General features: G+C 40.9%; 1 protein-coding gene across 2 annotated transcripts in view; it reads left to right on the top strand.

Moving 5' to 3' along the window:
• Nucleotides 1–17,954, top strand: part of C13H1orf21 (chromosome 13 C1orf21 homolog) — a 232,063-nt gene extending 214,109 nt beyond the window's left edge. For both annotated transcript variants that reach the window (XM_058274853.2, XM_058274852.2), the window contains exon 6: nt 15,422–17,954. In XM_058274853.2, the coding sequence (XP_058130836.1) occupies nt 15,422–15,460 (39 nt within the window). In that variant the 3' untranslated portion in view covers nt 15,461–17,954. The remainder of the gene's footprint in view (nt 1–15,421) is intronic.
• Nucleotides 17,955–21,881: the final 3,927 nt, after the last annotated feature.

Genomic DNA, 21,881 nt, shown 5'->3' on the forward strand with positions numbered 1-21,881 from the left:
AAAAATATTTTGTTCCCACTATAATTGTGAAAACCTTTCCTTTGTTTGTTTGTGCCTTTTCACCCCACTAGATTTTTAGAAATAAACAGATCTGCTTAGTATTTAGAGGTAATGAGTAAAATTTGAAATCTGAATTTCAAGTTATCTTTTAAACAATTTACAAACCCTGATAAGGCACTTAAGATAATTTGATCCCTCTCCAGTATGTTCCCATAATCAACACTGAAATTCATTGCTGCCATCTGAAGTCCAATTTCCCTTTTTCCTTTTGAACCAGGGTATATGAATGATGGGTTGATTGCAACAAAAACAAAGCTGAAGACATGATAATTTATTGGATGGACTCTTTCCCTGGGTAAAGGAACATTTGTAGATTCAATATAAACTGTACTCCCATTATTGACTAAGAAGAGCTTAATTATATAATCTGTGATAAGACAAGCACCCAACTGCAGATTCCTAAGGGAATTTCCTATCCTCTCTGAACTTGTTTTCCTGTTCTTCCTTTCTTTTCTGAAGCTCATGTTTTGAATATTTTGAATATGCTGTCTTATAAATCTTTTAAACATTATTCCTACAAAACTTAAAATTCTCTCATTATATTTGTATTTGGCTTAATGTAATCTTTCCCATAGTTTATATAAGCAAAATGGAAAATTGGATACTTACAAATCATTTTCCTGGTTTTTACCATTGCTAAATAGCTCTTTGGTCCAACCTGGCATGAAGACAAACATAAATGCAGTTGAAATCTATTCTTTAGGTTGTAAAGGGTTCATTTTTTTAAATGATGAAACTCATCTAGTGCTTTAACCTGAGAAACTGGGCCTTAAATTTTAAGATTTCAACTCTCCCAGAAATGTCCAAGAATTCAATTTTTCTTCCTTAAATTAAGAAGAAGCAAATTGACTGAATCTGTGGAAATTTAAACTGCCTTTCCTAGATGCATGCGTACCCTTTGTATTTACTCAACATCTGTGGCTCACAGTTTGAATCGATTATTCAACTCTCCCCTCTGGATACTAAAAGAAATGTCTCCTGTCTCCCTCAAAATACCTGTAAAAGTACTGCTAGCGCACTAAGAAACTAGGACTGAAGTTGGGATTAACATTCATAGTAAACTTTAATTTTGACTACTCTAACTCAGAAATCGTCACAGTACACACCTTTTTTTTTACCACAACTGGACAAGTAGTTTGCTAAGAAGTTAATAGTGGCAAAGAAAAGCAAGTAGCAAAAATGCATTTAACAATTCCTTTTCAGATTCAGCACCTACTGAGTATCAGAAAGTTAGTTACAAAGTATGCAAAAATGAATAGAAAACATTCCCTTGCCTGGAGGAACTCAATTTTAAAAGTGAATTTCTTTTAAAATGTAATTGTTTTACCAATTGAGGGTTCTTTCTTCCATCACCTACTGCCTTCCCTCAACATTGTCACTGTGAGTAATGTTTTCCGATATTGAACACAAGCATTTGTCTGCTAAATTGGGTCTGGTGTTTAAACTTTCAGTCCAGTAGCTGGGCTATTGGGACAGCTCCGTGGACACTTGACACCATTTCACCGTGTTAGCACGTAGAAGGCCAGCACTCCATGCTGCTCCTGGAGATGACGAAGGGAGGAAGGTTGCCCGTAGAACAATGAACGTTCAAAGGACCGTTACAACCTTCTGTTGATTTATTTTTGCATTTCCGTTTGGAGAGTAAGTACTCTTGAGTCAGTGGAGGTTGCCTCATTTATTTTTACCTCAGATATTTTACTTTGATATCTAACCACTATTTCATTTGAACCTGGAGTTGTTGTGCCTGACAATTCACAGGGACCCTGAGCCTTATGAAAAGCGGCATTTGCTTGACTTTACAGCTTTAAGAAAAGTCAGAGCAAGATAACCTTTTGAAATCTCTTTGTTCACGTTATCTAGAGGAGAAAGAGGATATCCAGATTATTAAACTCAGTCTCATTGAGTTTCTGAACGTAGCACCAAATACAGGTCACATCATATTTTAAAGATATGCTTTTTACTGTAGGTTTGAGTTACATGTAAGAAGCAGAAAAAGTAAGTACATTTCTTTTAAGGGTCTGCAATAATAATATCCTCCCCAGGCAAGAACAAGGATTTAAATTTTGCTTTTTGAGGATGTAAGAACAGCAGTGACCAAGGAGTGTTTTGCCCTCCCAAAGTGAACCATGAATATCCAATAAATTGATGTTTCTGTACAGTGCCATATGCATCTGGATAGTTTTTCTGATGCAAGACTTTTTAAAACTTTGCTGGGTCATGGGCATTTTTTAGACTCATATAAAAGCTTTGGAGACTCTCTTTATAAAAATGCACAAAATCACATATGCACAAAATTTTTAAATAAAATTTCAGGATTTTATAAACCCCCAATAGCCTGTCCCTGGACCCCAGGCAAAGAACTGATATGTTTGTTTAAAATGAATTTTCCCTCAGATCCAGGCCCAAATTGTACCCCTGAGCCTAGCCAGCAAACTTCTCCATATATATCTTGGACTTTAAAGAAAAATAGGAAACTGAGTGCAGATGGCTCCACACAAACCTTATCTCCTTCCTTTCTTTTTTGCCCCAAGGGTGAGCCTTCAGCATGCCTGCTTTATTTCACATACTCCAGTATGATTTTGAGATTTTACCTCTCTTGACTGGAATTATTCAAGGTGATATTTTGAGGAATTGAAAACAAGCAGTATACAGATTTATCTCAGCTGATTTTTTTTAACTTTATTTAATTTTTTAAAAGATTTATTTATTTATTTATCTCCCCTTCACCACCCCCCACCCTCGCCCCAGTTGTCTGTTCTCTGTGTCTATTTGCTGCGTCTTCTTTGTCGCCTTCTGTTGTTGTCAGCGGCACGGGAATCTGTGTTTCTTTTTGTTGCATCATCTTGTGTCAGCTCTCTGTGTGTGTGGCACCATTCCTGGGCAGGCTGCACTTTCTTTCGCGCTGGGCAGCTCTCCTTATGGGCGCACTCCTTGCGCGTGGGGCTCCCCTATGCGGGGGACACCCCTGCATGGCAGGGTACTCCTTGCGCGCATCAGCACTGCGCATGGGCCAGCTCCACACGGGTCAAGGAGGCCCGGGATTTGAACCGCAGACCTCCCATACGGACGCCCTAACCACTGGGCCAAGTCTGCTTCCCAACTTTATTTTTTAAAAGAAGTTTTAGATTACAGAAAAGTTACATTGAAAACATAGGGGATTCCCATATACCTCACCCTGTCCGCCTCTCACATTTTTCCCTATTAATAACATCTTTCATTAGTGTGGTACATTTGTTACAGTTGATGAACAAATATTGACACAGTGCTATTAACCTTGGTCTGTAGTTTACATTGTTGTTTACACTTTGCATCATACAATTTTGTAGGTTTTGACAAAAGTCGGTGTGCTTTTACCTGTCTTTATCAATCTTTTCAGACTCCACCAAAGGGAATTCTACATCATAATAAGGAAGTCCAAGTTCATTTTCTCAGCAGCAAAAGTGATAATAGTTTATCCAACAGCTACTGTGAATTAGCATATAGAGTACTGACTCTAGAGTAAGAGGAACGAGAATTAAATACCGCTTCTACTACTGAAGTTTCCACCTGGAAAATCTTTAACAACCGACAGGCTTACTTTTTCCCCACCACTAAAATAAATATGTTAGCAATAACATTTGCATCACCTTACCACTGTGAATTTCTTAAAAAATCATATAGGAGGAAATTATATGAGTATTAGTTGCTATTATCCTTAAAAATTCCTTGTTTCTCTCTTTTTACGTAAATATTGACTCTATAAAAAATCAGGAGAAAAAATTAAGTGAGGGTGACAAGAATATTGAATTTAAAAGAATGACATTTTAACACAAAAATTAACCCAATTAGTAATATAATAAACATAAATATAATTAAAGAAGGAAGATATATTTGAATAGAGCTATTCTGGTTCTTGAAAGAATTGTTCATATTGGTCAAAGAGAAAAGACATCCAACAAAATTATGTTTATCTATAGACCTCTGCATCCATTTAAAAATCATTTACACTTAGGAAAACATTTGGGTTCCTGAAGTGATCTGATTCCCTGGACCCCAGAACTAATCTAGTTGGTGAGAAAGATCATGGCAAGTCTGCATTTATAAATTGATTTCAAGGGCTCCTTCTCCTAATGCTGCATCAGTTCCATCTGACTTACGTTATAAATCAACGTGCCAGAGAACAGAAGGTGTTTGCTTTTCATCTGGTGAAGAGAGTGACTTGTATGTAATTATAAACTATGATGTTTGATTCCATTTTAAAACTATTCCTGTAGTAGACTAACCTCAGAGCTGCTAGCAATCCAAATGTAATATTTGGCAGATTTTATTTGGCAGATTTTACTTTCTGGTGGTGTCTTAAAAGGCCTCCTCAGTGCCAACAAGCAGTGAGAAACACTGGGACTGTTGCATCGAATTGTTTAGAATGTTCCGTGGCCTGCTCCATGCTGTGCAAAGGAAGTCCCAGCCTGTTCCTCCCACCTGTAGGTTGTCCCTGCCAGTAACACCAAGGCCTCCCCACTGGTGGGGAGTGCTCTTGCTGGCCCATGTGTTTTGGAAGTGGTCTGGGCTGCCAACATTCCACTGCAGAATTTCTTGCTCCGTGGTAAACATTTTATGCGCTTGCTTTAGTTAATAACCAAACCCTTCCTTGGGTCTCCTTTCCCTTCTGCCCTTGCCTTGAGTCTCTCCTTTCCTCACCTGTCAGCCAGTTAAAGCTATATTTGCAAAGGATAAGGATATGATTCGGCCTGTTGTGTTTTTATCCTTACTGAGTAGCTTTATGCAGATAACTTCTTAATAGTCCATGTTGATAACACTGGTGGAAGAACTCCTCACACTGGCAAAGGGTGAGTATTTTCGGGGCTTAAAGGACCCTGGCATTGCCATCCAGCTAACAGTAACAGGCGATGGAGCCATGGAAAGCAAATCAGGCAACAAGCCTAAAAGAAATGCAACACACTCAGCCTCTGCTCACTTTCTCTTTTCTGGAGGCCTTGTTTTTCAGAGAATTGTTGAGGTTCTATGAAAATTCTCTGAAAATCTATTGGGAGCAACAGGGGAAGAGGGTTCTGGTGTTAGAGCAATCTAGTGCATGAATGCAAATAAGAACCATGCCATTCGTATGAGTGAGTTATGTCTCCGAATGCTCTGAACTCAACAGCAGTGTGGCATACAATGAGTGAATGGGGTCATTTTGCCATACATGCAGGCACTTGAGTAAGGAAAGGCAACTCCAGGTATCCCTGTGAGCAGCAGAGGCAGGGATGTGCTCTTCCCATTCAACTTCTTCTTTCCTTTTGCTTCTTCAGCTGTCTACTCACCTTCCTCCCCATAGCCGTGCTACCCTTTGGGGTTGGGTTTTAGCTCTACAAGAGCACTCTGAGATAGAGATGGTGCTAACCTCTGTAACTACCTGCTTTTCTATTTAAAGAATATCTAAAAGGATTGGGAACTCCCTAAGGATGAGAAGTGGCCACATGTGGTTTTGTTTCCCCAAAGCTTAGCAAATGCCTGGGACAAAACAAGTGCTCAATAAACCTGATGAGTGAATCGTGCAAATAAGACCACTGGGCTTGAAATAGAGGCAACCCTGGACCCAGAACTTCCACCCTTCACTGCCACCAGGGCCGTCTCTCCCTTTTCCATTGCTATTCAATTGCTCTTGCCTTCTTTGGGCAGGGACTGCCCAGTCACTAGCCATCTGAGGTCCACAGGCCGGATCCTGACCACCACTTGTTTTTGTGCACCCCACAAGCTAAGAATGGCTTTTACATTATAAGTGGTTAGAAAAAAGATCGAAAAAAGAATATTAGTTTGTGACATGTGAAAATAATAAGAAATTCAAATTTTAGCATCTACAAGTAAAGTTTTACAATTAGAACACAACTAAGTTTATTCATTCACTTTTGTCTATGGCTGCTTTCACATTTACAACAGCAGAGTTGCGTAATTGCAACAAAGACCATATGGCCCACAGCCTAAAAGAGGTACTACGTGACCCTTCACAGAAAAAGTTTGCTGAGCCCTGCTCTAAGCCGTCAGTTCCGTGTGGCCTGTAGAAATTGTACATCCCAGGCCTTGGCCAAAAATGGCATTTCTTTATCCTCACCTCCGTTGTGGAAGGTGCACCATTGAAGTCATCCAAGTGTTGTCTTTCGATAAAAGTTTGAGGAATATCTGCCTTTGAACTTCTAAAAGATCCTCCTTTCTGTTGGTAGAATGGGGAATTGGGGTATAATGAACACTTTGCAGAGGTTTAAGACTGTTTAGTTAATATTTATTCTCAAAAATGAAAAGCCCAATATACTCTGATTGTTGTCACTGCTCTTATCATGGTGAGCATCCTATATATGATCAAAGAAGCAGTCTGAGGCTCCCACTTCTCATTAAAAATGAGACCTTTTTCCAGCTGAAATAGTAACGTGTGAGTCTAATTAGAATAAAGCTCATTAGAGATGGAGACTGCCATTAATGCCTTGATTGATATTTCTAATGAAGAAAGCCATAGGAGGAGACTTTAACACCAAAGCTAATTATTTTTGCTTTTCTTCGTCATTTCCTCAAAACCGTTGCTATAAATTGTTGTTGGACTATAAACGACAGTGCTCCCTGATTGAAGAGGACACTCCAGCCCCGAGGAAGGGATGGAGGAGTCAGCTTCCAGCCCTGCAGCCCCACAGAAGGAGAAATAGAGCCACAGACCCTCGGCATGTCACTCCGTCTACCATTCCTCCCATTTTCAGCCTCCTCCTCGTCCTTCAATTCTGTATTTTATCTAGCCAGTCACAGATGCTTAAGCTATGAAATGCTATTTCCCTGCCCCTGTATTCCTGGCTCCGGGACCAAGCTTATATGTTGGGTTCACGTAGGAACTTGAATCTGAGGTTGCCTCTGAATGGTGATACTTGGGTGGGCAGAGAAGAAGGAAGATGTCCCATTGAACCTTGGAATCAAAATACTGATAGTGTAATTGTGCTTTGTGAATCACGATGCTGTTTGCCTCTCAGAAGGCTGAGCAGGAGGGATAACGGTGAGTCGAGACATGGAGACTCAGGAAGCCCACAGTTTGGAAGGGAGAGGAGGAGGAAGAATTGTGTAAAGGAAGTAGATATGATTATAGTAGAACCAAAATAATGCCCGGGCCAGAAACTCTGAGTTTCCAGGTGTCATTCTACAGAGGTGCAGGAGTAGAGGGTAAGTGCTTCAGTTGGGTCGTCTAGTCACCAAACAACACAGGCCTCCTTTGTGACAAGTGTCACAACCCACACTTCCAGGCAGAACTAAGCCTCATTAAAGCAAACTTCTGTAATGAGACTTCATTACAAAACTTCCTGTTTGCTTTCTCCAATTAAAATAATGTTGATTATTCAGAATATTCAGATATCTGACTCCATAGCAATAACTGTGAGAGTCTTAAAATGTTAACAAAAGACTGAGTTTAAGTACCTGACTGGATCTATGGAAAGAGAACTAGTGATGATTCCATATGTGGTTTATATTGGTATTCTCTATAAAAATGACCAACAATGGACAAGTGGATTCTAGTATCAATTTTTCTTTCTCCTCCTTGCAGCCGTGCTGCTCTTCACCTAAGTTCCAGGCTGTTTTTGAAAGCAACCCTGTGCTGCCCCCCACTCTCTGTTTATATTTTTGCTTAAAACTTACTCTTCATCAGTTGTATTGATAAAGAGGGCTACTTCTTCCAGTGTGGTCTGCAAAATGTTGACAGCTTACTTCACTTACTAAAGCACCAAGACACTTTCTCTGTAACCCTATTAAACAGCCTCCCTCATGACACCCCCACCCCCAGCCCCAGCACTGCTTTCCTCCAAACACAGGGGTATTTATGACCTTTGTGATGTGGAGCACAAAAGAGATTCTATTAGGTATCAAAGACACAAGAATGAATAAGAGACATTTCCTACCAACCCCCTGTAGTTGGGGGTGGGGAGGAAGGGCAAGCATTTAGGCTAAAATTTTTGCCAAACATGGTGGTGTGATAGAGAGAGTGCTGAGAGGAGAAAAGACTTAATTCTCTTCTAGAGCAACTGGGGGAAATTTCATTTGAAGGTGTGACACTAGAACAAGATCACAAAGACTAAGTAGCCAAGTAGAGACTAGGAAGAGAGGAATAAGGGAGGGGAACAATATGTGTGAAAACACAAGGAGTCTAAGGAGAACCTTCCTGTTTGGGACACAACGGGTGATTAGTCCTTTTGTTTGCTAGTTTCTTTGGTAGTAGAGATTCCACAAACCATACCTTAGATAACTATTTTCTCTTTGGGATAGTAGATTGATTTTATTTCCTGCCTAATAAAAGGCTACAATGAAGGTATTTATCCATTTTTTTTTTTACCTTTATGGAGGTATAATTATGATACCATAAAATTTACTCAGTTTAAGTGTACAATTCAATGATTTAAATTTACTGAATTGCACAACTATCACCATATTCCAGCTTTAGAACATCCTCTCTCCTCAGTTAGACCCCTCGTGCCCACTTACAGATAGTCCCCATTCCCACCCCTAGCCCCAGGGTTCCAATGCATATATTTATAAAATATGTATTTGGGGTTTTATCTTCAATACTGATTTCTACAATTGCTGTAATAAAGGTAATGAACATTTTTATGACTTAGATACGTATTACCAAACTTTTTTAAAGCATATATGCCATTTTATACTGCCATGTATGAGGGCCACATATAACCATACACTCTGAAGAATGGAGTATCACTATTTTTAAACAATGTCTCATTAATTTGTAATTTTTATTACTGATCGCACAATTTTTCCACTTGTATGTTTACTGGTTTTATTTTGTTTTGTTTGAACTTTTCACATTGTGCCCTTTCCCTCTTATTGGGATCTTCTTTTTGTTAGGTTTTATTTATATGAGCTTCTCATGTAACACTTGTCATTTGATATTATTGTCTACTGCTGGTATTTTTCCCAGTATGAGGTTTGCCTTTTTATCTTGTTATATTTATTTTTCGGCATGCAAAGATTCATTTTTTGGTGACCAGGTGTTTTCATTTTTCTTTATCTTTGTGTTTTTTGTCATTTTTGCTCCTTCAAGGCTTATAGAGTTATCACCCTTTCCAAAGCTTTCAAAAAAGTTTAATGTCCTGTTATATTATCGATTTTATTGGAATATTGTTTTTGTCTGGTGAACCCATTTTGTCAGAAACTTAATTCTTACATGTCTTAGGCTCTATTTCTAGGATGTCTTATTACATACTGGTGACTTTTATAGTAGGTATTTTTAAAGAACATGGAAGAACTGATGCACATCCAAAGGAGAGAGATCTAGATGGAAGCCGTGTTATTTGACAGTAACAGAGCCAGGATGCTGCAGGTCTGGAAAGGCTTGTCTTCTGGTTCCAAAGGCCAAGACCAAGCCACTATGGGAGTTACAGAGCGTCAGGATTTGGGCTTAGCAGTTTAACAGGTTCATGGGTTACTTGGAAAAATACCTGACATATTTAAGCAGAAAAGAGAAAACTCCCTGACCTTTGTATGATAGATGGAAACCTGTCCAACATCAACTGGAAGATTAAATAGGAGAACTTCTGAGTCCTCTCAACTCCAAAATTTCAGAATTGTCTAGATATTTTTCAGCCACTCAATGTTACAGACACTGTTCCAAGTCCTGAGGATGCAGCAGTGAATAAAACAAAGTTTCTTCACACTCAAAGCTTCCATTCAACAGGGAAGACCATCAGTAAAGAAATTAATTAATATATTAATAATGCTAGGTATATTAGCCAAAGGGGTGCTGATGCAAAATACCAGAAATGGGTTGGTTTTTATAAAAGGTGTTTATTTGGGGTAGGAGCTTACAGATACCAGGCCATAAAGTATAAGTTACTTCCCTCACCAAAGTCTGTTTTCACGTGTTGGAGCAAGATGGCTTCCAACATCTGTGAGGGTTCAGGCTTCCTGGTTCCTCCCTTCCAGGGTCTTGCTTCTCTTTCCCCTGTGTGCTTACTTCCTGGGGCTCCAGCCTAAGGCTTCAGCATCACACCCCAACATCAAAACTCCAACGTCAAAAGCCCTAACTCTGTTCTTTGCCATGCCTTTTATCTGTGAGTCCCCACCCTTTGGTGGGCGGGGACTCAATGTCCTAGCACAAGAGGTTTACATAATTACTTAATCAAGTAAACCTATGAATCCAGTATAATCTAATATGCCCAGAGAAAAAGATCAGTTGACAAACATAATCCAATATTTCTTTTTGGCATTCATCAATAATATCAAACTGCTACACTAGGTAATGATGAGTAATATGAAGAAATATGGAGCAGTTTGCAGGAAGTGCTATTTGTAAAGGGGTTCAGGGAAGACCCTCTGATCAGGTGACATCTGAGCAGAGATCTAGAAGATGGGAAGTAATGGATGGGATGGGGATGGGGGAACTGACCAGGAAGGAGAAAGAATAAGTGCCAGGCCCTCCGGTAGGAGCACTTCTGGCTTGTCTGAGGATGGTTCATAACCAATGTTTCCGGGTATTTACCCAATTCTTACCTAGGTGGTTTATTAATTGTTGAATCTGTTGGTCTCAATTTTTAATATACTGTAATAATAAGAATTATAATTGATTAAGCACTTACCATGTGACAAACTTGGCTAAGTGCTTTATATATATTGCTTCTAATTCCCATAACCACCCCAGAAGTTAGGTCTCATTGTCCCCATTTTACAGATGAGAAAACTGATACTACTTCTCCCCAGTAAATTTTCTCTAGTGTTCTCTAATGGGAAAATACTCTTTTCATAGCTGTGTGCTATATTCTTAAGATGTGTGCATTATGCGAAATGCACACACATCTACAGAAATGTATGACCATTTGCAAACTATTTTTCTCTTTTCAACCTGAGGAGAAAGAGTACTTTATGTCTGGAGGAAGAGTTTCTGTATTTGAAGTTGCTCTTTGAGCTGTTCCTCTTTAAATGAGCATAATTTAAAGGTAGGATAATGTCCTTTCCTTTACCATTCCTTAAACTCTCTAATTCTCAGCCCTAGACACTTTAAAAAACAAACGAAAACATCCTTACCTTGAAACCTTAGAAATGGCTGTTCTGAGTTGATGTACACTTTTTTATACTTACAGGAAAACAATACAGATAGCTGAAGAGAATACAGAAGTCTAAACACAGGGTAGGGCTGAGTCAGGGAAATGTGGGTAGACAAAAGCTCCTCAAGGGGTTTTTGAGTCTGCACCAAAATGCCCCCGTGGTTCTTTCAGACAACCCTTCCTTGTCAGCGTCATCAGACGTTTCCATTCTTACAGCTTGCTGGGACCTCATGGGAGCTTGCTCTCTGTAGCTTTCAGTGTGCCCTTTGCACAAGAGTGGAATTGTATCTAACAGTCCCTAGTTCTCATTGCATAAAAGCGTATTTACAAAGACTTCCATTTTGTGAACCCTTTAAGGGGAAAGGGCGTGCTTCCGCTAAGGGTATTGCTGTAGATCTCCCAAACCTGGTTCCCTCCCACTTCCTGTCTCCTGACAGCCTCCAGGCTTTAAGGTTGTCTTTTTAACATAGTTCTTTAAAAATTTAAATGACACATGAAGTCATGCTGCAGAAGCCAGCTTCCCGTCCTGCCGAGTAGGGCCAGTGTGAAGATGGAACCCCCACGTGATGCTGAGATTATAGTTTAGGCAGCCGTCCTTCAGTAACAGGGTTTTGTCATCTTAGAAACTGCATTGGAGAGCCATATGGTAACTCTTATATTCAAAGTGTTTTTGAGTTCAGTGTTTTCTGTTACTAAAATATTTGATTCTCAGAGCTGCTGGCAAATCTATAGTAACAAAAATGCAACTTACTTTCATTTAAATTTACTTAACAAGTCATTACCCATAGAACAGAAAAGGCAAGGACCAGCCTTGTCTTCTTGGGCTTCCCCAAAGGTTCTTCAGGAGTAGCACCACTTCTCTACCTGCAGGGTTGTTGTGAATAGTAAATGAAATACTGTCTGTGAAGCAACAAAGAGTGTTTCCTTCCTTCTCATAGTAATTTCAGGTGATAATTTCAGAGGAGCAAATGCCTGGGAAATGAAAGTTGTAGAGTCTTCAGATTCAGAAGGCTTTTTAGAGACTTGTCCCTCAAAAGGGGGGCTTTCTCGTAGTAGCAGGAAACTGGGAGGATCTGAAATGCACCTTCTGCTTCATAATCCTGTACATCATTTAAAGAGCTGGAGCCACTACTTTATCAGTGAATAGGCCAGTTTTTGTGTGCTTGTGTGTATGTGTGTGTGTCATTTCTTCTGAATTCCGCCTCATGAGTGAGGTGTCCTCTGCACCCCACATTGGCTTGCTGAGCCTTTGCTTCTATTTGCGGCCTCGTTTAGACCTAAGAAGTGAAGGGGCTTCCATTTCTGCCATAGAAGCCTTATCCCTGTCTGCGGGGTTCCAGATGATCTGTAGTGCAGACAGGTGGGAGAAAGGGCTCCCTGATACTGTCACATCATAGTGTCTGACCACAGTCCTCATGCACCTGACAGCCATGAGGAAGGAGGCCCCTGTTCCCTTGCCAGGGGCTGAACAAACGCAAGGTTCATAATAACAACAGGTACAATAATAGTAGTGGTCATATAATAGTAATAATAGCAGCAGCTGACATTTATTATGTACCGGACACTATATTTTCCTCATTTAATCCTGATCACAGCCCTAATGGGACAGAGACCATAATTATCCCCAGGAAACCAAAGCCCTGTAGTTTGTCCAGTGTCACACGACATGTCATATACCTTCACTAAGAATGTCCTCTTTAATTTCCTAATAAAACCTCCATGAAAACTCATGAGCCTCTACCCTCCAGCTGGACACCAAGCATCACTTTGCAAGTCCGCTCTCTAAGCCTCATGAGTTGAGAATATGTGGAGAGCATCGTTTGTATTTTTGTTGATATATTTGCGTGCCATGGTTTCCTCACTGGAGAATGAACACCCAGTAGACAGGGACCATGAGGTTCTCCTTTGTTCCAGCTCTACATCATGTGACCCCTGAGCAGATTGGGCCGAGGCTGGGGTTGGCATCTGCTTGGGCGCTGTCACCAAGGAGGCTGACCTTGGGGATGATGGCTGAGAGCACGCTCCTCTTCCCAGGAAGACTGGCTACCCAGTTTCTCTGCCCAGGAGAAGCTATATACTTCAAGGAAAAGAAGCCTAGAGATGACACTGGGCTCAGACAGTACAAAGGGTCAGAGCTGGCAATCTGACAATGGAGGACACCGAAACAGGCAAAACCAAAAATTAGTGAATCACACTCTAAAAGAACTAGCCACTTGGGGCCATTTGGTATAGGAGCAGCACCCCCTTCAGGCTCGACAGGCCCTGAAGACTTCATTGTGTTGCAGCACGTTTAATTTCTCTCTCTCTCTCTCTCTCTCTCACCACATATAAAACTATGTGCCAGGCACTCTGTAATCACTTTACATCTTCACAGCAACACTATGAGGGTAGGTACTACTGTTATCCCCATTTTACAGATGAGAAAACTGAGCTACAGAGGTAACTTGCCCAAGATCCCACAGCTAGTAAAAAGTAGAGCACACATTCTTATGGTACAATAATTGGCCTAAATGGCTTCCTAACCTTCCATTAATAATCTAACAAGTGTTAGCAGGGCTTGAAGTGGTGAGAGGAGATGAGGGGACATTCCATGACTTTTTAGGAGGACTTAAAATGCCCTGGTATCTTTTATTTTATTGGCAAATAAACCATCCTATTTCTCTATTTCCTCCCTTCAGATGACACTTAAATATAGGAAAATGTGAAATATTTCAAATATGAGGTAATGTGACAGAAACGTGAAACACATTTGCAAAATAGTTACAATGCAAATTTATTATTTTCCTTTAACTTCTGGTACTTTTAGGAATAAATTCCAGTTAGCTAGGAAATTCACTTTTTTAAAAGGAACATTTTCCCCCAAAATTGGAACATGTAATGTGTATTTAAAAAAAATTGAAGAGTACAAATAGTAATACTATTTAACTTTTTGCAAAGCCCTTCATCTATAATGTGATCTCCTTAGAGCCACACAGCAGTGCTGTTGGTGCAGACAGGGCAGATCCTTTTATTCCTGCACTATATGTGACCGATGACAGACCGAGAAGGACAGGTGCCTTGACCAAGACAACTTAGCTAGATCCAATATAGAGTCAAAATCCTAGTCCCCACTGTGCCTTCATAGAGCATATACAATGTGTTTCATTCTCTCGCCACTAGATTATATAGTCCTTGAGTCTTCAAGTAATCTATATGGTTAGCAAATGAATCAGAAGCATCTTTGGGGGGAAGCGGATTTGGCTCAATGGATAGGGCGGCCACCTACCACATGGGCCACCTACCAAGGTTCAAACCCAGGGCATCCTAACCCATGTAATGAGCTGGCCCACGCGCATGCTGATGCGCGCAAGGAGTGCCGTGCCACTCAGGGGTGTCCCCCACGTAGGGGAGCCCCACGCGCAAGTAGTGTGCCCCATAAGGAGAGCCGCCCAGCGCAAAAAAGAAAAGTGCAGCCTGCCCAGGAATGGCACCGCAAACATGGAGAACTGATGTAGCAAGATGACGCAACAAAACAAGACACAGATTCTGAGTGCCGCTGACACAAGCAGACACAGAAAAATACACAGCAAATGGACAGAGAAAGTAGACAACAGGGTGGGCAGGGAAGGGGAGAGAAATGAATAAAAAATAAATATTTTTTTTAAAAAAGCATCTTTGGGGAGAGAATGTGGCTTAAGCAGTTTAGCGCCCACCTCCCACCTGGTAGGTCCCAGGTTTGGTTCCCAGTGCCTCCTAAAGAAGAAATGGGCAAAGAGAAAATAAAAATCATCTTTGCCTTTCTTATGCATCCCACACATACCAAGCATAGCACTAGATATGTTATACAGATTCAATGTATCTTCTTTGTTGATTTTTCATCCCTGTCTTAACTTAGAATGGCTTTAAAACTAACACATCCTGGATTATGCCATCTTCCTTTTTAAAATTGTAAGCTCCAGGCATAGGATTGTAGCTTTAGAGTGTGAAGAGCCCTGGCTCTAACTGAAAGGTATTTGTTCATTCTTCCGAATGAGAAATTGGTCTCCTGAATGGATTGTCCTCTGGTGAGAGGCTGAGACTTGTATGTGCCTCATGTATTAGAACTTCTTACTAATGTAATGGTGGTTATGTATAATCAACAAAAGGCAATTATATAGTCATCCAGCACATATTTGTGAAGTATCTACCTTGTTTTCTTTAGTCACTGGTAAAGCATAGATTCTGTCTCAAGGACACATTTACTGAGAAAATTTATTACAAGTACTGATATTTTCAAATTCTGCTTTCAATTTCTCATTCGTACATTGTTCTTTTCTTTCTCCAAGGGTCGGGATTATTGTTCGGAAGAAGAGGATATCACATAGCACCAATTCGACCACTCAAAGCAGGAGCTACTACTGTGTAAATAGGTTACACCCCAGTTGAAATCTTTGCAAAGGTCGGTTCTCTTCAGTGAACAGTGCACTATAGCAAAAGAAGATCGTTCCATACCGTATGCCCCATTAAATTACAGTGTTTCTTAATGAACTTGCAAAGGAATATTGCTAAAAACAAACAAAAAAAACTTACCGAACTTTCTTTGTTGCTGCTAGTTAAAACTTGTTGCAACTTTTCACTTCTCTTGTGTCCAGGTATGCAGCAAAATTCTGCAGTTTCACCTTAAAGATACTGTTGGTTTTACAGATGCTCTCCAACCTATTTTCTATGAGATGAGGTAGTGGTGAACTCAAATATCAAACTTCTATTCTAGACAGGTTCTGCTTCTAAGACAAGCATCTCCTTCCCTCTCTCCTTCTTCACCGTCTCTCCCGAGCAGTGCAGGGACGGACTGAGCCTTGCTTCTCACTGGCAATGTTGAGCTTTGGAGATGGGATGGTTGCTATGGCAAGCCTTGTGTCTCTGCTACGAAGAAGTAGAGAAGCTATTCTCAATTAAAAGCATGTTGTGACATGACTTCTGGGAGTGACACAGGAGCAAGCAGCAGGTCGTTTCATTTAATAGGTATCTTAATCAAGGATAAGCTTGCAACATTGGCTTTGCTCAGATTCAAATGGAAGTGTGATCACAATCGATTTGAATCCCTCTTCCCCACTTTTTTTTCTAAGAAAATAAACATTTTACTGTTTTTATGTATCCTTGTCTTCTACCATTCATCCAGCTCAGTGTTTTAAAATAATCCTGGGTACAGAAGTTGAACCCTCCTTTGCAGTGACACTGATAATTGGCCAAAATGGCTTCCTAACCCTTCCATTAATAATCTAACAAGCATTAGCAGGGCTTGGAATGATCAGAGGAGAAGAGGGGACATCCCACAACTTTTTAGGAGGGCCTGAAACCACCCCATATCCTTCATTGTATTGGCAAATAAACCATCTTATTTCCCTGTTTTCTCCCTTCAAGATGTGACACGAGCCTTGCCACTTCTATTTTCTCTTACTTCCAGCACTGGATAGTACAGCGAAAAGTGTTTGCCAACTAGAAAACGTAGTACATGTACACTGGTGATGTTATCTGAAGATGCGAAAGCCAAAAGCACCTGTGCAGTGGTGAGGAAAGCTGATGGTGTGTTGTGTAGAGTTTATTTTTCCATATTATATGAAGAGAATGATCTCTTCTCAAAGACAGAAGTAATATTTTTAACAAATATTGTCACAAGTAAATAGTGATCAAAAGAAAAAAATAACTTTTGTATTTTTTTAACAAGTTTGATAGCTTTGACGAGGGTTCTCTTTGTTACTTTCAGGGGCGAGCACCCTATTAGATGCCATGCCAGCATTCCAGGTTTGGGTTTGTCCCCAGGGCGGGTGGGGGGGGAGCCTATAGGAGCACTGTCTGTTTCTCTCTTTGGTATTGTGGATTTGAAGGGTACCTATATCAACCACACTGCCTCCCTCTGGTGGTGGTTAAAAATGATCCAGGTAGTCGAGAGATTGCCTGCCACAGAGTAGAGTAAGAAACTAAATTTGTTCTTGCTGAGAAGAAGAGCCATGACTTCAAAATCTATCCACATAATTGATGATACCGCTGACTGGCTCGCAAGATGACATCTCCTGTTAGGCATGGGGCAGCAAAAGAGAGGGAAAGGAAATTCAGTTGAGTCCTATAGAAAATGGACTGAAATGCAGCAAGAAAAGCCCTTAGTTCTTGCAGCCAGCAGCAGCTATTTTGAGAAGCAGCTGTGGTTGTTACATAAATAGAGATGTAGCCAAAATTTAAGGCTTTTTATCCTGCTTCGAGCAGAAAAATGCAGGGAGAGTCAAGTAGGCTAGCATTTTAGGATCCCTCCCCATGTATGGTTTTTGGCCAAGTGACTGAAATAGTCTCCCCCAACTGTAAACGAACTGCTAAGCTCCACCTTAAACTTGTTCACTAGGGACTTTGTTCTTTTTCTGTGGATGCCCCTTTTTCCTGAGATTTGTTGTTCTTATCAAGCAAGAATGAAGTAAGCCCTAAACGTCTTCCGTTTGACAACACTACTTGGGCCTCAGATAGTGTCACCCCCTCCTACCTGGAGAAGACACATGCTCATATCAATTTTCCTTGGAGTCACAGTTAACATTTTGGTGTGTTACACATGTGCGCAGAACCAGGTGTTTTCTTGGGAACCTGATTTTTGAGTGTTTAATAAAACCAGATTTGTTGTTTCCATGAACCAATGGCTTTTCACCTGGAGTTCTGTCTTCCGTGTCTAACCCTGGGTATATCTTTGATGTGCAAAAGTGATTTCATCTTCAGACACATTTGGTTCTGAGAAATGGGGTGATTGAACTGGTTAGCATGAAATGTTTGATTATGTTAGCAACACTCAAAACTGTCTGTTTTCCATTTGTTGGTTTTAATCATAAAATTGTCAAGTGACTTGTGTTTGTACTTTCTTTTTTTCTGCCTTCTGAAAGGATCTAACACAAAAATATTTTACCTTTTTTTTCTGTATCCAAATGGAGCAGATTGTCTCAGATATACAGTGAAAAGAAAAAACCCTATGTACATGCTGGTAAATTTTGGTGGCTGTTATCTCTGTAGGACTCAGGAGGAAAGAAAAACTGTGAGAAATGGAGTGAGACACTCTGGGGAGAGAGTTGATAGGACGGCTATGTGGAGTACAATTGGAAGTACAGCTGCATAGCAGCCAGTGGGTGGGGCGGGACTGTCAACAGGATTTACAGCTGTACTACACACGCCTTCTGTGCTCTTCATTTGTAGAGTTGTAAAAGTTCAGCGGTGTCTACGCAGCTTTCTTTTGGTTGGCGGGGATTCAGGATCTTGGAGTACTGCTCTCATAATTGAATCCGTGTTTGTTACTGGCAGAAAACCTTAAAAGAAGCTCTTACCTCAGCGATGCCTCTGAGCCCCAGACTTGAGCACAGAGTGATGTTATGGTCTATTTAGAGACAAAGGAGGTGCAAAGTCCAGAGATCAGAAAACTAGATCAGCCCTCAAAAACAGCAGCCCCCAAAAACAGCAGCCCCCACCCATCAGCCTTTCCGGTTCTGCCTTGCCGGGGGGTCTGAGACAAGGCTTTGATGACTGAATTTAGGCTTTGGCCTGCCTGAGGTGTACAGCCTTGGTTCTTTAGCGCCCTGCCCTGGCCCATGGGTCTGGCCTGGAAGCTCCTTCACCTCAGCGGGTCAAAGCGCCCACACTTGTGACCTGACAGGCCTTAGGAGCATGCCTGGGACAGAAGGCGGGCGCTGCTTGGTTTCCTTGCTGCCAGCGAGTTTTGAGTTACTCCCAACCACATCAACACTTTTTTTCTTAGGGCCAGATTCTCCCATAATCCAGGACCTGCCTGCTAAAAACAGGTTATACCTCTTACAAATTTTACCTCAGTAACCTGTGATGCAGGTTGGCCTATTGATTAGAAGTCCTTCTTAGACCTTGGACAAGAATTTAAAAGAGTACTCCAACTCTACTTGTTCTGGAAAAGAGACTTGTTTAAATATGATGATGTTGTGGGAAGAAAATTTGACAAATTCTTAAGCCAAGAAAATACTAAGTCTTCAACTCTAAGACTTTAATATGTTCTTTAGAAAGGCAAAACCACTGGTATTCAATGTTCTCGTCTTCCTCCTCCCACTTCCCTCCACCACCACCCCCAAAAAAGTATTAGATTGTACTCTATAATTTTACATAAAATTTGCCTTCCATGCTTTTCTCTCTGAAAGGCATTCTCAGAGCTTTATTTCTTTGTGCCTCTCAAAAATTGGACTTTTTGCAAAGTTGCTGAAAACCCCAGTAGAAAAATAAGATAAGAATATGCATTTAAGAATATAATGAAAAGGTGGTTTGAAATAGGAACTTTGGCCTCATGATGTTACGGTGGATTATGGAGCCCCAGTGAGCCGGTGTGAAGTGGGAGAGACCATTGGCTTTCACACTGCAAATATCCCTGCAATAAACCTTTTGAAATTTTATAAGTGAGGTCTATGAATTACCTTTTGTCAATGAATGGACATGTTTTTCAAAAGGAAAAAAAAAATGTCCTTAACTTCAGCAGTCACCTTTTTGTATGTCTCTGGAAAAGGGTCAAAAATCTATGGTATAAAAATGAGGATTGTGTGTGAATATATTTAATTTTTTCACAAACTATAGGACTCACTAGCTATGCTGTTTTTCAGATGACTCTTGCACCTTATCTGAGCTCTAACATAATCTTAGGGAAAGAAGAAAAGGAACTAATGATTATTACTTACTATGTGCCAGACCCTGTGCTAGGCATTATATAATTGTTTTATGTAATCCTCACAATAATTCTGTGACATGAATCTATTTCCCCTGTGTTCTAAGAAGTGTATCTTAAGTGTAGGTGCATCTATCCAATTGAAATGCCTATGTTGAAAGAAGGAAATGTCATTTAAATATTTTCCAAAATTTTGCTATTATTACTATGTCCTTTGCAACACTGTGAAAACAGTCCTTGGGGGCAGCTACCTTCCAGAATCTCTCTTTGCCTATCACCAGTTTGGCTTCCTCTTGGGAAATGTTTTGCTTGGCGGTCTGGCCTCTGATGAGCTACACACAAACTAGGAGAGGCCACTGGCTAACAGGAGGGCGTGCCCAAAAGGAAAGGGCTTTGGGAATTTAGACACTTGTCCCTGCCCTTGGAGAACTTTCAGTCCTAGGAAAAAGAACCTGTTACTTCTGTGGTTAAATACCAGATGTAGCCAGAACAGGCTTTTGGGTGCTGTGATTTCTCTTCTGGTTTCCCAAGGCTTGTTGTGTCATCAGTCTGCATCTGTGACTTTCAAAAGCCTTAGCCTTGCATAAAGGTTTGAGAGAATCTGATCTCCAGACATCCAGGAGAAATAGCGGGTGGACCATTGACTTGTATTGAAATCCTCAGATAACCACTGCTTGTTTCTTGTGGGCTGGGGTTGGATATCTTCTTTTTGATCTTTGGACTGGGGAACAGTGTTTCGGATAGTCATGTAGGGATTTGGATAGTTTTTTTAAATAACTTGTTCCAAGGTCAGAAGAGCCCAAGAGCTCCCCAGAGGTCCTCTTCTTGCTTCTTAAGGCACATCCTCTCAAGAAAGTGACTCACATCTCCATAGCAACTGTTAAAGGTGCTGCCAAAAGGGGCTCCCGCCCCCACCATCACTTACATAGCTTGAAAGAATCAAAAGAATTTCCTTGTGTAAAAGGGGTGCCAAGTCCAGTTTTCCTATGGAAACTCTTCCCCAAATCCTGCCTCTTTCTAATCTGGCAGGTGCCAAATTCCTTCAAGATGAGTGGGAAATGACTCTTGTCTCTTGGAAGCCAGAGAAGTACTTTAATTCAGCAAGATTCACCCCTGAACAGGAGACCCCATTCAGATGTGTTGCCTGCCTTCTTTCCCTGAATTCTCCCATCTTTCCTTCCCAGGGGTTTTTGTTTTTTTTTTAGCCAAGAGCTTTGAACTTGGTTGAGTAAAACTTGGAGGCAGTAAAAAGAATACCATAAACGTGGCCAGAACTGCCTTAGGGTCCCTAGGGTTAAAAACAGCTCTAGAACCTTGGGGGGCAGCTTGACCTAGACCCAGAAGTGATAGCCAGCCCCTGGATTCCCAGCGTTTCAGTCTAGACTGGGGGGACTCTTTTCATTTGACAGCCAAGTGAGCAATGGAAGTTTTGCTATAGATTTTAGGCCAACTTTTCTGTTCAAGACAAGATGCAAACTCATTAAAATGTGTATCTGTTTTCCTGGAGTCGAACCAGGCAACTGCCTTATTTGTAGTCTAAATTTGAATCCATTTCTTTTAATACACACACACACATACACATAGATAAACAGCAAAATAACACATAACCACTTTGTCGTTAAAACACTTCAAGAAAGAGCTGTATTTTTCTTTCCTATAGTCTCAGAGATGATATCTGGGAAAGTATTAGGGTAATTATTGTAATACTGAAACAGGAAGCGCTAATGATCACACTTGCCAAAGTTGGACCTGAGACTCAAATGGGAGGATCGAGCCTGCCAGTCGGCTCGCCTTGTGCCCCTCTGTACCAGGATGCCCTGCTCTAGCACCTGCTTGGCATCTGGGCCTCCAGCCTAGGGATTGTGGCAGGCATCTTTTCCCAATCCCAGGCACATAAGGACAGGTCCCTCGGGATACGCACACCAGGCACAGCCATGTATAACCAGAGTGTTTCTCACACACTCCTCCTTATCCATGTGACCCTGACTGTGCCATTTCAGCAGATCCACAGGGACACTCCCACATCACTGTGTGGAGTTGCAGCCCCTTGACCTCGATTGGCCCAGGGGTAGCATTTTGGGCACTGCCTTTCCCAGTCTCAAGGA

The sequence above is a fragment of the Dasypus novemcinctus genome, chromosome 13 (assembly GCF_030445035.2).
Source record: "Dasypus novemcinctus isolate mDasNov1 chromosome 13, mDasNov1.1.hap2, whole genome shotgun sequence".
NCBI lineage: Eukaryota > Metazoa > Chordata > Mammalia > Cingulata > Dasypodidae > Dasypus > Dasypus novemcinctus.